The following is a 17957-nucleotide window of genomic DNA, read 5'->3' as shown; positions in this document are numbered from 1 at the left end:
CTATAAATCTTAACAAAATGCCGCAGTTCTGTTTCTATTGCTGAGTCCGGAATTGCCTACTTCCATATAGTAAGTGTAAATCAGTGGTAGTATGTCCAAATTCATAGCATTCAAAAAACAGTAGGCGAAAAGTACCCGGATGACCTACTACAGTATTTCCGGCGAGATTCTGAAGTGTGCATGCAATGGACACTTTACTATCCCATGAGCCTCCGGAGAGGAGTCACCCAATGAAGAAGAAGGAGAGGCGCCATTATAGTCAAAAATGTTGGAAAACGGTAACGCGGGTCGATTAAAATGTAAATACATAAGGAAAACATTTGTTCCTTGTAGTTAAATTGCTTGTTTAACATCATTCAAGTTAAGAGTTCACTTATTGTCATGACATATATGCAGTGAAATATCAACATGGCGAATTTTATTCACACTTCCCACACAATCTCAGAAAGAAAGGTACAAACGTTGTCCATGGGAAAAGTTTCTAATATGTACCATTTTGGTACAGATATGTACCTTTGAGGTACCAATATGCATCTCTTATGTATAAAAGTGTGCCGCCCCGACTTGTAGCTTTTTCTGATTGTGTATACATACAAAATATATAGAAAGTACTGTTTTAATGGTCGATTAGTAGGTTCTTCATCTAATTTAGTACATAATGTCACAGTACGCGATTTCGGTTGAAGGGTATGAAGGAGGGAAAAGTACATTACTCAACATGGTCGCTCTAGCAAAAAAAGTCCCGCCTTTTTTTAAGGTTATTTGACCTGAAAGGGACACCACTTTTTTTTAAATTATGCTCATTTTCCAGCTCCCCTAGAGATAAACATTTGATTTTTATTGTTTAGGATCCATTTAGCTGATCTCCGGGTCTGTTGCTACCACTTTTAGCATAGCTTAGCATTATCCATTGAATCTGATTATACCATTAGCATTGCGCTAAAAAATAACCAAAGAGTCAATTTTTTTGCTATTTAAAACTTGACTCTTCTGTAGTAACATCGTGTACTAAGACCGACAGAAAATTAAAAGTTGCAATTTTCTAGGCAGATATGGCTAGGAACTATACTCTCAAACTGGCGTAATAATCAAGGACTTTGCTGATGTAACATGGCTGCAGGAGGCGCAATGATATTACCCAGTGCCCGAAAATAGTGCCCTGCTATTGAAAGTAACCATGGGGACTATTTTCTGCAGCCATGTTACTGCAACAAAGTGAATGATTATTACACCAGAATAAGAGTATACTTCCTTGCCATATTACCTAGAAAATCGCAACTTTTAATTTTCCGTCGGTCTTAGTACACAATGTAACTACAGAAGAGTCAAGTTTGAAATAGGAAAAATAACTAAACTCTTTGGTTATTTTTGAGGGTGATGCTAATGGTCTAATCAGATTCAATGGATTATGCTAAGCTATGCTAAAAGTGGTACTGCCAGACATCAGCTGAATGGATTCCAAAACTGTAAAAATCTAATTTTTTAAAAAGTGGAGTGTCCCTTTAAGAAACAAAATTTATAGTACAGATGTTGCCAGGTTTAATTGTTGGATATAAATATGTTCCTATATATTTACATTTCTGCACTTGGCAGACGCTTTATCCAAAGCAATTTACAGTACAAAGTGTACATTTTTATTGTGTGTTCCTTGGCTTTGAACCCATGACCTTTTGCACTGCTTATGCAATACTCTACCAGTAAACAGTATCCAGGAGCACATAAGTGATATTGTGACCTTAGCCAGTGATTTTAGAGATAAATTACACACAGAGCTTCTCTATTGCATTTGTAAAGCCAGCAAAATGTGTTTCAAAAAGTCTTTGAAAGTTGCAAAAATCATCACGTCCCCTAAAATTTCTATTTATAAGCCAAGCTAAGGTTCATAATGTGCCCCACACTTTAGGGATCATTTTTACGCCTTTGCTTAAAACAATATTGACGCTCTCTCATGACGGGTAAACAAAATAGGAATTTTCAAATCATTGATATCCTGATTTTAAAAAATGACACAAAATGACACACATTTTGTGAAGTTATTATATCATGTTTTTACACAAACCATGCAAATGTTTGGCAAAATGGCACATAATATTACATAAGGTAACATAGCATACTGTTTAAAAACCCAAATGATTATAGTCATGGAAGTACAGTGCTATTAGGAACGTTTTAATGTGCCAAATAGCTTTTAATGAACGACTATGACATCATACCAAGGAATAAAAAATACAGCAGACAGAAATGAAGTCCTTGGCTTCTGTGACAGTATATAAAGAGGCCTGGGCTGGTCATCGTGTGAACACAATACTTAGCACTGGCAACCACTTAAGACTCCAGCAAACATTGTCCTGGACCACAAAAGAGGGAGAGAGATAAAAGAGAGGATAGACAGAGGACAGGAGGAGACAGGGGAAATAAAGAGGAGATTTTGAGGGCATTAAAGCATGTCTGCATGACTATTTTAGGATGGGCATTGGATCAGCAATGCCCACTGCTCGCTGCACTGTTGGTTTAGATCCACATTGGAGCTCTTCAGTGTGCAAGTAAAAACATGTGATGGGACTCATGCTTGTAAACTCATATAAAGCTATATTCTTATATATGCCAGTGACTGACATAGATCTACCCTTACGAAAAATAACCATGTTTTTTTGCTGTATTGCTTACCATTGAGAAACCATGGCTTTACTACAGGGTAAGAATAGATTTTGTAACTCAATCATGGTTATTTTGTGGTAAGTATGGTTTAATTGTTATTTTTTTTGTATATATTTTTTTCTGTACTGTAGTAAAATCATGGTTAATTTTTATTGGGTACACTGTCAGAAAAAAAGTACAAAACTGTACCTTCTGTGTCAATAAGGTTCATTTTTGTACCTTTTTGGGTATACAATGCATTGATATGTTGTACCTTTTGGGGTACCAATTGGCAAAATGTACACAAATGGTCCTTAAGGTACAGTTATGCATGCAAAAAGGTACAACATTGTATTATGTTTTGTACAAAAGTACAAAAGCGAGCTTTAGGGTACCACCCCAGCGACAGAAAAGGTACAGTTTTGTATATTTTCGGACAGTGCAGGGTTTTTTTAGCCTTCAATTCTTATGCTCATAATAACCGAAATACTCACATTAAAAAAAATACTGAACAGAAAACATAAGAATACAGAAAAAAAATTATGTCATAATTTAGTGTGACTACATAAGCCTTTCTGTTTGTCCAACCAATGGCAGACAGGAAGCATAATTAGAAAAGCTGTCTAAAAAAATTATTTTCGTAATTCTGTTTAATGGTGGTAGTCAATACACACTTAAACCTTAATAGTGAGACTACACAGAATAAATGTGCTTTTAAAATGTCATTTTTTACAGTGCAGGACAATGAAAAAACTAATAGAGTTTATTACAAGAGAGCAATTACAATATTCAATAACAAAGTCTATCTGAAAGACAATAAATTAACCACTTAATAATAAACATCATGTAAAGGCTGCTAAGCAAGAAGTTTTCTCTCTGCGGAGGACATCTGATAAAATCTAACCTGGCTTTCTGGAGGAGTGGAAATGAGGAGGAGAGAACAGCGGCACATTTAATAAACGGAAGAGAATGACCGGCGTGGGAGAACGAGAGAGAGAGAAAACAGTGGAGGAAGAGAAACATGAAAGATCATGAGCGGAGGAGACGAGGAGGGCAGTCAAACGCTGAGTTGGTAAGATGGGTAGAGAGCTGATGGATAACGAGAACGAGGGAGAGAAAGACAGAACAGTCAGGATGGTGAAGTCAGAAATTCAGTTAATGAGCGGGAAAAAATGACAGAGAGAGAATAAGAAGGAGGTGATCTTTATCTTTCATATTCTCCATTTTGGAACCATCTGTCTTTCCTGAGACAGTCCACCAGATCCATTACATCATAACAACCATTACCATGACGATAAACCTTGCCCGGCAACAGCTAACATAACAAGCTTGATTTTTTACACCTAATACCTAAAATAGCCAGAAAACAGGCAGCAGAGCTTTTAAGAGAGAAACATTTACAACTAAAACCAAAGGATGAGATTAAACTAAAGGTGAATTTATCCTTTCAGCCAATTTTGACATTTGAAATCACCTAAACAAACACCCCTTCCCCAATAGAATCTGGACCTTCATTTGATAGACCCGCCCCACACATACCCAAGCCAGGCAACAATGTAGACTAATAGACACGCCCCTTACTGCTGATTGGCTATAAGTGTGTTTTGGTAGTCGGCCGGACTCCTTTTCCAAAGTGTTTTTCCAAAATCAAGCACCTCGCTTTTAAGGCAACAAAAAACGAAAGTAGCGATTGTCTGATTTTCGCCATTTTGACGTATATCTGAGTGAAACGGCTTTTGAAATGAGAAAAGGGTAGGGCGGGACTCGTATTTGTCCATTGAGAATTAATTGGATCATTGGAAGTTGGGTCATGTTGATATTTGCTAATCGCTCCAATCATTTCTCGGGCCCCGCCCTCTCGCCTTTCCTTGAGCTTGGCAGTAAAAGAGATCGTCAAACATTTGATTTTACAGTTTTGGAATCCATTCAGCCGATCTCCGAGTCTGGTGGTACCACATTTAGCATAGCTTAGGATAATCCATTGAATCTGATTAGACCGTTAGCATCGGCTCAAAAATAACCAAAGAATTTTGATATTTTTCCTATTTAAAACTTGACTCTTCTGTAGTTACATCATGTACTATTGAAAGTTACCAAGAGGACTATTTCAGGCGCTGCGTAATATCATTGCGCCTCCTGCAGCCATGTTACGGCAGCAAAGTCCTTGATTATTACGCCAGAATGAGAGTATAGTTCCTAGCCTTATCAGCCTAGAAAATCACAACTTTAAATTATCTGTCGGCCTTAGTACACAATGTAGAAGAGTCAAGTTTTTTAATAGAAAAAATATCGAAACTCCTTGGTTATTTTTGAGCGCGATGCCAATGGTCCAATCAGATTCAATGGATCATGCCAAGCCATGCCAAAAGTGGCACCGCCAGACCCGGAGACCACCTGAATGGATTCCAAAACGGCAAAAATCAAATGTTCAACTCTAGGGGAGCTGGAAAATGAGCATAGTTTTTACCCTAAATTAAACTGCACACTATACTACTTACACATATACTTATGTACAGAACAAATGTTTTGTTTAATTTCCTTTTGGTTATTATTTCATAATTCATCAAGGGTACCAAGTGAGTCATCAAAACCACCTACAAAGATCTAAGTAAAAATGTGGCCTTGTAAAATCCAGGCTAAAGTGTCATAATCTAATTTTGAGATTAGGAACATCCGATATTGATTTCTGTCATTGATTTCAATCTTTCACATGACCTCACTCAGTCAGTATTACAGATATCAAGGTTATATTTTCACAGGATATGTTCTGTACATTATGTAGGATGATTTATGTGAAAAACAGTAAATCACAAAAATTACTTTAGCTAGGATTTCACAGACTGAGTCACGTAGCATCTCTGCGACGCTATAATCTTTGCACCGTTAAACAACCTGACATGCCTTAAAAGCACATATCAACCTGCTGACAAGGCCAGCTTACAACAGCATGAATTTCCATGCTGGCCCATATACTGCTGTATACAGTACGCTATACTGTTCCACTGACATGCATAAATAAACAACATGTACTGATTGATGGCATTAGGTGAAAAAGGACAGAACGAGTAATCAATCACTACTTAATGAAAACAATCATGCAAAACTTAAAGGTGGAGGAGTTTTAAACAAAAACACTACACAGAGTCCTATTCGAAATAGTTAGACCTAAACCACACTGACACTACAAAATCACAATCTTTAATCAGTCTGGTTAAGATGCTTACATCGAAGGTTTATCCTAAGCACCCACTAGCGTGCTGCAGTGGCCATATTTAGATTTATGACCAATCAATACTGGAACAGGTGGATCATATGACGGCCGAACACAGACACTGCAGCTAAAAACAGCAACATTGGGTATACAGTCGGAAATTGAGCGGTATTCCATCACAAATTACTTAAACAACTGTTCTGAAATAGTCCTGGACACTATTGGCCCTCTCTGTCTGAAACATCAAGGACAAAAGCAACTACACGCACCGTGGAAACACATCAGAGAAACCAAACAGGAATCAATGAGGCAGAGATCCCCAGTGGACCTGACACGCATCTGATGGCAGGTCAAGCCAAACCACAACAAGTTTGCAGGTACATCGGGCAGACAACAGACTGAGGAAGAGTCGTTAGGAGGGCTTTGCGTTCCAGGAATGGGAGCACAATTCTCTCCTTTGTTATTTTCCGGGAACGTCAGTAACAACTAATCTGCAACAGCATTCAATGTGACTCCTTGTGGCTCATCCACTGACACACACACACAAATGTTTGTTCCCCGTACGACGCGGAGCCTCGTGTTTGGGTGCATCACGGCCGAGAGGCGGTGTTATAACTGACATCTCGATAATCATGTAAGTCGGACTTAAATAATGCATGAGCATCTAGTTTAACCACGTGAAAGAAAGAGGCAGGCCAGGAGCATTCGGAACGACATAAACACCACCTATCCACAGTCAACAGTCAAAACTGCACATTTGGGTGACCACAAACACAGAGCAAACCCTCCACACCCTCTCTCTTGACACATCACTCGATCTGAAAGGAAAATACATTGAGACGGCACACAATAACCTCGAGCAAGACCTTGAATTGATACAATACCATTCACGTACCGTCTGACTTCTTTGGATGCATTCAGTCTCCGGCACTTCTTTGTGTGTTGAACGTAAAAGCTAAATTAAAGGATCCTTCCCTTCCGTGCCCAAACTCTGACTAAATCAGGTGGGCAATCACACACGAAAGCACTCGCACGCATCTACCGTGGGTTCAGACCCCCACAGGAACCCGAGTATGGCAAGCAAGGTGGGTCATCGCATCACTGCAGGTGAGACGAAAATTACGGGAAGAGTGGAAATTAAAAGGGACCAGGATGTCCGATGCATCCGATTTGTTATAATCTCACAAAAACGAACACACACACACGGATGCATGCATGCACGCGCACACACATGCATGCATGGATGCACCAGGGCTGGACACACCGCGCGCTAGCTCAATGTCAATCGCACCCCCAGAGAAAGACAGCGGTAGCACGAGACGCGTTGGAGAAATGAAAGAGATGTGGAAATGCAGCTCACCGATTACGTCCTGTTTTCTGCTAGATTCAGCGCATTTTCCCTGGCAGCCTCCACGATGCACCGGCTACATCCCCTCCTCCCGCACTCTCTCCTCTTTTCCCTCAATCTCTTCCTCTTCCTTGTGATTTATTTAATTATTTCTCCCCCTCCCTCCGCTCCCCGCTGTTCTGTCGCTCCCCGCGAGCATTCGTTACAGCTGGCTGTCCTTGTGTAGGCTGCCTCCTCGACGGATGGATGAATGGATTGAGGGATGTTTCTATCGGGAACCGGAGCTTAATTGAGATAGGCGGCACAAACAAAAGGAGGGAACTCCCGCAACACAGACTGATATTTTGCTACGGTGCCTGGCTCCGCTCTGCACTCTTCGCCTCTCTCTATTATTCCTCTCCCTCGCCCTTTTCTTTTACTCTCTCTCTCGCTCTCATCCCTTGGTCAGGGTGTAGCTGGGTCCCTAGACGGTCGGTGGCAAACAGCTGAGGGGCTCGGTAGAAAACATGGAGTGGAGCTGGGGTTGATAAGAATAGATTTAAAGTTGCAGGAGCTTTAGTGTGGATTTTGAATAAAAATGAGAGGGAGTTACTGTAGATAAAGGGGAGGAGACTTTTTTAAGATGTAAAATGAATATTGTCCCCAGAGTATGTATTTTAGCTCAAAACACAATATAGATAATGGCCACTTGTTGTGTAGGTGTGAGTAAAAATGTGCTGTTTTGGTGTGTCCTTTTAAATGGAAATGAGCTGATATCTGCACTAAATGTTAGTGCTTCTGACATCACAAGGGGAGCCAAATTTCAATGACCTATTTTTTCACATGCTTGCAGAGAATGGTTTACCAAAACTAAGTTACTGGGTTGATCTTTATCAATTTTTCTAGGTTGACAGAAGCACTGGGGACCCAATTATAGCACTTAAACATTGAAAAAGTAAGATTTTCATGATATGTCTCCTTTAAATCTTCCCTTATTGTTTGTTCTACATACAGAAATGACACATTAAATCATGTAGAATATCAAAGACAGGTGTGCTATTGCTAAAGTATGCATACTTAAAAACTAATAGGGATGCAGCGAATGGAAAATTCTTGGCCGAAGCCAAATCAAATACACACTCAACCGAAGGCCGAAAATCGAACATGTTTTTTCATTTTCCTAATAATTTGGCAAATTTTATCACCATTGCACAAGTAACATTTTCAGAATTTTCCTTTTTACTATATTTATTTCACATTATTTAACAATGACATTTTTTTACATTCCAGCAGACATTATAGGGCCTTTTTACACTGGGTCACTTCTCTGATCGGAAAGCTGAATTGTTAAAACTGTTCCATTTACATTTGGCCACATAAATGAGTCTGGACTCTTGGCTAAATGGATATTAATATGATCTTCTATATTCCTGCACAAAATGAAATTACATATTCATTACTCCAACTTGCAAAGAAGCTTAAGCCCGGAGTATAGTCTATTTTGTAAGTGTATGCGAACATACGCACATGGTCGAACGCACAGCCTTTACTTCTAGCGTTTGCAACAAAGGGCAGCACTAACTGTGCGTTCACACTAGACGCGGAAGAGACGGCAAGCCTAAGACGCGGCCGGAATGGCACAGAAGGCGCGGCCCAAATGGCATGGAACACGTGGCACAGATGGTGCGTTCCGCGCGAATTGAGCGTTGATGCGAGAAACACGCAAGTTGAAAAATCTGAACTTTGGCATATATTCGTGCCACATTAACCAATCAGGAGCTTGCTCTAGTAGTGATGTGATTACAGGAAGCGAATTTCCGCGTGAATGTCTCGAATGACATGAATTTCACACGTGGCTTTTACGCGCAAATGAAGCGAGTAAACTCAAAATGTTAAAGCGTCCAACTATGTGCGAATAGCAAGTTTTTGCCGCCTCAACCGCGTCTGGTGTGAACGCACAGTTATGTTGAGCAGTGGACGCACGTGTACTTGCTCAGTCTGGGTCAAGAGAGAAAGACGTCGAGAGGTTGACAGTAGCATGATAGAGAAAAAAGCGCTCAACAAAGCGCTTCTGTCTAACAAAATAAAAAAAATATATGTGTTCGTCCGAACACCGAAAATTAGTTTTTGCTATTTTCGGCCGCATTATTTCGGTTGCCAAACATTCTGTACATGCCTAGCAACTTAGGCAACACATTTCATCCTATAACTAAATCAGTGAGTTCTGCAAATTTACAGTCTCCTCTTTATTTTTTATTTCTTCAAAAATGCAGCTGTTGGTGCTGTTGATAAATATATTAATTGAAATTAAACAATACAATAAAAATAGATCACTTTTAAAATGTGTATCTATTTTGATGGGTTTTTCAGGAAAAAGACATTTATTTTCACTCTACCGCCCATAAATGGCAAACAATAACAAAGCTATAACATGAATCATGAATCAGGGAAAATCCAATAAGTTTATTTGATGCTCTAACAAAGCTCATACAGGTAAACATCTATTAAGCATGGTTGACCATTGTGACGTTGTCTGTGAAAACCCAGCTAAAGTCACTTTTGTGATTTACTGATTTACTTTTTTCTACATAAAATCATTGTACATAATATAAAGAACTTTCTGTGAAAATATAACCTTGATATCTTGAATACTGAGCGAGTAAGGTCATGTCAAAGATTGAAATCAATGAAGGAAGTTAAACTTCGATGTTCCTAATCTCATAATTCGATTATGAGACTTTAACCTGGATTTCACACACAGAGTCACAGTGATCATTCACATCAATTGAAGATACAAAATCTCAGGACCTCTCCTACACGCCCCAGCAGAGTTGTGCAGGAGAGTAATATATATTCTGAAGATATCTATCTAAAGATATATGACTCTCAGCGGAGGGTAAGAACTGTCATTGCGTGAAGAACACTGCAGAAAAGAGACACCCGACTATGACTTCTCATTTAAAGAAACACTTCCTTGAAATAACCCTGTGTGATTAATAGCACATTATAAAACGGGCAGTTCTGGTCCTTCATTCTGATTGGTTGAAGCGTTCTAAGCTGTGATGAAATACTCCGGTAACCCCATATGCACAACAGGAATGTCATAGAAAGTTTCAGATTCACTCACACTTTTACAAACCAGCATACAGTATCGGATCGAGGAAGTTGAGTAACCTAATAACATGCCAAAGGGTTGTTGTGTGGTTTCCTCTTCACAGCACAGACAAGCTAAAAATTATTGAACAATATTATCTCAATAATAATGTTTTGCATGAGGACACTAGCAACCTTAAACATACAGTTTAAGTTATGTAAGCTTCCCAATGTTTTACAACCTATCATGATCATCGTGTTATTTTAGATAGATAACTGCTGGGCTGTCTTATTGTATATTCGTAATCAACTAGCCCAGGCTTCCTGCCATCATCATCCATATCTTGCTGGAAATATCATGAATAACGTATGATGCTATCGAAAGCTAAGCCAGGGTAGTTGTATAGCTGGGCAGAGAAGTGCACTCAGTACTCTAAATATAAAAACAAAATATATATACACAATTAAAGATGTTTACTTTCAAATACGAAGTTAAATCAATCACTGGTTTCCCCTCAATGAGGTACGAGTAATATTACACAAATTCGATGCAGGGAGAATTAGGGGACATGTTTTAAAATTAAGTTTGTGGATGTATCTTTCAGGCTCTAAGGCAGGGCGTGTAGACATATAACTACTTGACATGTTTAATCTGAGTGATTTCTTAAGTTATTCACCAAGTGTGTACGAACGGTGCTTTGTGTCGCTATTTTGTATGAAAGTCTATGGGAAGTCTAATTTATTTTCCCCTTAAAAGGGGCGGTGATGAAATTGACAGTTAAGTTCCCGGATGTGCTAGTAGTCTGTATGCTTCAGACCGCATTACATAGCTTAAGTATCACTGCGCCGTCTTTAATAATTTTTTACAACAAATAATGGCGATATCCAGAAAATGTGAATAAACATCCAGATCTTTAACTCTTTACCCACCATTAACGAGTTTTCTCGTCAATTAAAGGGCACTTATTACGCAAAATCCACTTTTACTAGGTGTTAGGACATAATGTGCGTTGGCAGTGTGTGGACACAACCACCCTATGAGAAAAAAAATCCACCCGCTCCTTGTTTTTGAATCCCCGTTAAACCAATGCAGTCTCATTAGACATACCATTTTGAGTCTCTTATCAATGTGAGGTCACTGTGATAAAGCCCCGCCCACTTACATTCCTGCATCATTACCATAGTTTCCACCCTCAGCGAGTTGTGCTCTGTTCACCAGTGGCGGCTCGTGACTGCTCATCCAAGGGGCGCAAATTCAAAATAAGTGTTCAGAGTGTCATATCTGTTTTCAAAATATGTGTTTGTTGCATCATGTGAGCCATGTGCATCATGTGTTTTGTCAAAATAAGTGCCTGCTGCACACAAGTCAAAACCGTTTATGATAAAACGAGAGATGCTCACGTTCACAAAATACACGCAAGACACTCCCTTAAAAGTAAACTCTGATTACGCAAGAGATTATGCGAGTATCTGGCAAACGCGAGCGTCTCTTTTATCATAAACTCTTTAGATGCATCTGCAGCAGGCACTTATTTAGAAATTACGAACCACACACATGACGAGCTACATGTTGTGACGAACTTCGCATCAAGCACCCTCGAAAAAAGAAGACACCGGCCCCCACTGCTGTCTACTAGATACTATTGTCTCAGATTGTATTAATCTGATCTATTTTAACTTTGCGTCGTGCCTAACAACGCCCCTTAGTTGTTATAAGTCAGTAATACAGTGTACACACAAATCCAGCAAAATATAATGCTAACAAGCCTTTAATGAAATTCTCCAAAACAGATTGGATAAAAAAGGCACATGATGACTAAAGCAGATTGTACCTCAATAAAAGGTTAAACTTCCATGTAATACAAGATTGGACCCGAACAGCCTCGGGTTACTGAGCTTTCATGCAAAACATGAATGACTGACCTTGCGTGCCAATAAGCCCAGACCAATTCCACATAACAGTAAGGCACACAATGCATAATGCAAATGCAAAGCGAGGCTTGAGGTTTCTGTACACACACACACACACACACACACACACACACACACACACACTAATTCATACACAAATCATATAAAGAGCTCAAGGATGACTGGAAATTCATTCCACTTTTAGAAAGGATGGCCATGCTGTGTAAAAGGAGCTGACTCATCAGTTTCGAGACAGTAAAACAGCAGGTTAAAACAGCATTACTGTGCAGTTACTTGAGTGGTTTAGTATACAGTCCCACCGAGAGACACAAACTTTTTCACCACTACAGCTAAAACTAAACCTATAGTCCCTTAACAAGACCTTTAATTGGATGGGAATAAATAAGGACAGAATTGGACCCTCATTGTGTTTGTTGAGCTGTAAAGTTCAACAACAAAAAAACAAAACTCAATTCCTGGGATATTCAGTACATTAAAGGTGTCATGTGTTGTACTAAGTACTGAACATATAACCTAACCAACATAGTTTGGGACAGAACAACCAAAGGATATAAACAAACTAACCAAGTATTAAATGTTGGTAAGTACCATTTGTGCTTTAAACAGGGGTCCCACACCTTAGTTAACTTCAAATTCAAGGACCTTTCAAGGACCTTCCAAGTCCAATACCCTCAAATATAAGGACTAAATGTGGGGACACATTTCAAGTGAGAGCAAGGTTACATCGTGTTACATTTTAAGATACATTGTTGCAGTTCCCTTTTAAGGGAACTCGCGCTGTGTCACTGCGGTGACACTTTGGGGACGCCTCCAGGGGTAAGTGCGTCTGAATGTGTATATCAAATTCAACCAATGGTGAGGCTTAACCACAAAGACAGGAAGTATATTGCTGTCTGAAATATTGCCAAAGACGGCGTTACAGTGACGCAGGAAGTATTGCAAGGGAGATGCAGTGTCTCGTTCCCTTCTCAGGAAACAACAGTCACATACGTAACCTGAGACGTTTTCATGTGTCAAACACAACTATGCAAAAAAGCATTTTGGTATGAATCAACATTCGCATACAGAAGATATAAGCATTCAAAGCGAACAGTTTTGCATGTGTGCTTAAAAAGTCTAGAATTTTTATGATATTATCCTACACTACACAGGGAACAATATGTTTTTTTTCTAGAAAACTTCTTGCATAAAATAGATTCAAGCACTTTCAATTACCTGTATCTATGTATGTATTTTTTCAAAAACTTCCCAGGGCCTTGAATTATTTCCCCCAGATTCACAATCGTTCAAGGATTTCAAGGACCCGTGGGAACCCTGTATAAAATAACATGAAAGACGTCTAGGATATTTAGGAATAGGAATATTCTAAGGGTTAATGAGAAACAACCGCCTAGAAGATTGTACCACATACCATAGCAACACCCTGGCAACAACCCACACCACACTAGCAACACCACTCCCCTATCCCAATACACACTTCCCCTTTAAGTCTTTTTAAAATATTTTTCCAATAGTCACTGTTTCAAACTGAATGATGTCATTGAACCAGATCAGCAATACAAAGCACATGAGGAGAGCTGAACATAGCAGGACGCTATAGATGAACGCAATTAACACTTACTATCCTCTCCTGGGCACGGCATACCAGGTCTTTCAGGAATGCTAGGGAACACTGAAAGCGAGAGAGAAAGCGAGAGAGAGAGAAAGTGGGGGAGAAAGAGAGAGAGATGAGTGTGACTCAGTCTAGTGGTTTAATCTATTTATAGACCAGGATGCATGAGGACAGCAGAAACGCTTCTAAAGAAAATTGACTTTTATTAAATGCTTTAGCCACTCAGCGTAAACGTGTTATTTCAAGTCTTATGTTGCATTCTGCTGTGTAATACTGATATTTTGATATGTTCTGTTCCAGTTTAATTGCATAAATAGTCAGGTAAAATATAAATCGAGTAACTGTATTAATTGAAACAACTGTGAGTTTATATACCGTAAGCAAGGAGAAAAGAGATTCATTTCACATGTTTTGAATAAATAAGTACCATGCAGAAGGAGTCCGGATCGCCGGTTCCGGCTGTAGATCCGAAATGCTTCTTCCAGCTCCATCTGAGAGGAGATGGTACATGGATCCCCTTGAACCAAGTTAAAGAAAGCAAATATCAGCTCAAACAACCTGTATGTTATCTGTCATACCTAACATCTTTAAAATCTTCAATTAGCAAAATGATTAGATCATAATCCCAAATGTGAGTCAAAATTCAAAGATTGTACCTTCATCATCGATCCATTTGAGCGTTATTGGCAGCTCTTTGTGAACCCTACACATCTCTCTCACTTCCTCACACAGTTCTGTGTATGTCAAGGCCAAGTCCAAGTCGGAAATCAACATGTTCCTATGGAAATACACTGACATTTAATGCAGAAATCACCTTTATGCAGATCTGATAACTTTTATATATAGTACAATGATATTTATTTGGTTGGAGATATATTGATTATCATATAAAGGCTTAAATAGTAAATACATTATATTAGTTATAGGTATTTTATGTGATATATATATATATTTTTAGCTATATCACCTCTAATGTCAACCAATCCAAAACAATTAAACTGATTTACATTCTGATTTCATTGTATTTTTGTCAGAAAGTATGATTAATTTGCTCAATCCAACAACAGTTTTAACTAAGATTTTATTTACAAACACAACTAAATGGTCAATAGTCTTTTCAGTATGCATTAGGATAAATGGCTAGTGTATTTCAAAAACAAACCATGTGACATGAGACGTTTTGTGGCTTAAATTTGCACTAAAACAACCAAACAAGCCACATCTGTCTGGATACACAAGAGACTTTTCTTTCCATCCCTAATACACAGCTGCCTAGTCTGGTTTCTGCCCCACTTTCACTCTACATACTGGCAAAAAAAGCCAAATACAAGCGTTTAACAAAGGGGTTCAACAAAGTTCATAGTGCTTAAAAACAATATTATAAGAAATTATAAGGCCTAAATAGCTAATGGGTGCTTAGGCTACATTATGTATACAATGATAATAGTGGAAACAAAAACGTTTTACCTTTGCGTTAGGGCTGTCACAATGATTAAATAATCGTCTCATTGCAATTGTTTGACCTCATCGTGATGATTTCAGATCACCGCAATGATTGCACATCTCTCTAAAAACACAAGGGGGAGCTGCAGCGTTTGTATAAACGAGACAGTATCAGATTACTTTTAAATATGCGTTATGTGTATTAATATTTACTGCCAGGCAAACCTTTAATTTAATTTACATAATCACAACAATATGTGAAAATTATTTCATAAACAAAGAAAAAATGTATAAGAATTATATGTCAAAGCAATAAAATAGACAAATAATCATCATAATCGCCAAAGCCCTAAAACAGACAATTAATTGCCACAATTTATTAGGCAATTAACCGTCAGCCAAATTTCATAACCGTGACAGCCTTACTTTGCGTTTTTGAGAAATATCACTTAGCTTTACATAATCCATTGAATCTGATTAGACCATTAGCATCACGCTAAACATTAACCAAAGAGTTTCAATATTTTTACTATTTCAAACTTGTCTCTTTTGTAGTTACATCGTGTACTAAGACCAACGGAAAATTATAAGGTGCGATTTTCTAGGCAGATATGGCTAGGAACTATACTCTCATTCTGGCGTAATAATCAAGGACTTTGCTGCCGTATCATGGCTGCAGCTGGCGCAATGATACAGTATTACGCACTGCCCGAAAATGGTCCCTTGCTATTGAAAGTTACCAAGGGGACTATTTTCGGGCAGTGCATAATATCATTTCAGAATCATTGCGGAAAATCTAAAGGAATATTCCACTTTCATAAAATAAAATCCAGATAATTTACTCACTCCTATATCATCTAAGATGTTGATGTCTTACTTTGTTCAGTCTTTTTTTGGAAAAAACATTCCAGGATTTTAGACTTTATTGGACCTTAACAGTTCACCGTTTCAATGCAGTTTAAAATTGCAGTTTCAATGCAGCTTTAAAGACCTCTAAACTAGAGGTCTACACGGGTCCAAATATTCCTACCCGAACTCGATCAGACCCGTAAATGTGCTACACTGAACCGACTCGGACCCGTCTGTTGTTTTGAAAGCTGGACCCGGAACCGACGCGGACCCGTCTATTATTTAAAATCTGGACCCGAACCCGTCCGGGAATACACAGACGCGAACGGCAAATATTCTTTAGCTAAATGTTATTAATGAGTCAATAAACAAGTAGGGAAAATTAAACTTTTTGTCTTACCCATAGAAGCCTTCTCCCTCCTTGTACCTGACTGTGTGATGCACAATCCTTATTTCCAAGAAAGTTCCATCCATGTTATTCCTCTTTTGACGATTGAAATGCTTAATGCTTATTCCAGCTTTAAAAGTCCACATTACAGTCATGGTGATTAATAACGCAGTTTTACATTTGTTGTGTATCGGGTCAACTTGCTTAATAATGTTTGCCCATTTGGATTATAATAACGATTGCTTGTTCAGTGCCATGGCTGCTTTCGTTAGCTTTACTTCTTTGCTATCATCTCTGTGCTCTTTGAGCAGAGTCGCGAAAATGCGCGGTACGGCGGAATAGGTCTCGCCTTATAAATAAAAGAGCCAATTGTCAAAGGTAAAGTCATTGCGTCTCACTGCAGAAGCTCCTGACTGGTAGCCAGAGAAACAATAAAAGAGCACATGCGCGTTAGCTGCCTGGTTGGAGCAACCAAATATAAACTTTTTAACGCAATTTTAGCGTCATAGAAAAAATGTATGCGACAATTCATCTAAGTTTTTGTTGCTGTTTTTGAAATATTTTATTTAAATGTGAGTGTGTGTTCTCCGAGTCCGATCGACCTCGGGTTATTACCCACAATGTTAAACAGACCCGGGACCCGAAGTAATAGATTGAGACCCGACCCGGCTGAACATTTAAAATATAGACCCGAACCCGTACGGGTCTTCGGGTCTCGGGTCTTCCGTGTAGACCTCTACTCTAAACAATCCCTACCGTTTTACACTAGCTGTGTGACGCGCCAGCGCGACCTTAAATATTGCGTAATGACGTCGAAAGGTCAAGCATTACATATATGAAACGCACACTTGCAGACCATTTTAAACAATAAACTGACACAAAGACATGAATTAGTATCATTCCACATACAAAAATGTCAGAACGGTCCTCTTTCTCCACTGTAAACACTGGAGCAGTATTTTTGCATACATCATGCGTGACCTTTCGACGTGATGATGCGTAAATACGTAAGGTCACACTAGCGCATCACACAGCTATTGCAAGACAAGAAGTTGTAGTTTAAAAGTGCATATTTTTATTTGTATGTATCGTTTGGCTAGATTAGACCCTTATGCCTCGGTTAGGATCGTTTAGAGCCCTTTGAAGCTGCGTTTAAACTAGTGCTGAGCAAGATTAATCGAGATTAATCGCATACAAAATAAAAGTGAATTTTTGCATAATATGTGTCTGTGCTGTGTGTAATAATTATGGATATTTAAACACAGACACATACATATATATAAATTTCAGAACCTTTTTATTTATATATAATTTTTTTGTTTATATAGAATATATAAAAATATAAATAAATATAGACATGTAAATGTTTCCTAAATAATACATACATGAATGTGTGTGTATTTATATATATAAAAAAATAATTACCCACAGCACACACACTCATATCTTATGCAAAAAAAACTTT

At 38.6% G+C, this 17957-nt stretch overlaps 1 protein-coding gene across 3 annotated transcripts in view; it reads right to left on the bottom strand.

The window, feature by feature from the left end:
- The window catches only part of prkcz (protein kinase C, zeta), a 116634-nt gene that overhangs the window by 91700 nt on the left and 6977 nt on the right, over positions 1 to 17957 (bottom strand). For 2 of the 3 annotated variants that reach the window (XM_055167152.2, XM_055167153.2), the window contains 3 exons: positions 14469 to 14590; positions 14240 to 14329; positions 13822 to 13872 (listed from right to left, as the gene is read on the bottom strand). In XM_055167152.2, coding sequence (XP_055023127.1) covers positions 13822 to 13872; positions 14240 to 14329; positions 14469 to 14590 — 263 coding nt within the window. Of the gene's footprint in view, positions 1 to 6743; positions 7147 to 13821; positions 13873 to 14239; positions 14330 to 14468; positions 14591 to 17957 lie in introns of those variants that run through there. The other variant, XM_055167156.2, reaches the window with a different exon arrangement.

This window comes from Misgurnus anguillicaudatus, chromosome 5, assembly GCF_027580225.2.
Source record: "Misgurnus anguillicaudatus chromosome 5, ASM2758022v2, whole genome shotgun sequence".
Classification (NCBI taxonomy): Eukaryota; Metazoa; Chordata; class Actinopteri; order Cypriniformes; family Cobitidae; genus Misgurnus; species Misgurnus anguillicaudatus.
The sequence above is the reverse complement of the archived record's forward strand: the minus strand, read 5'-3'. Positions and strand labels throughout refer to the sequence as shown.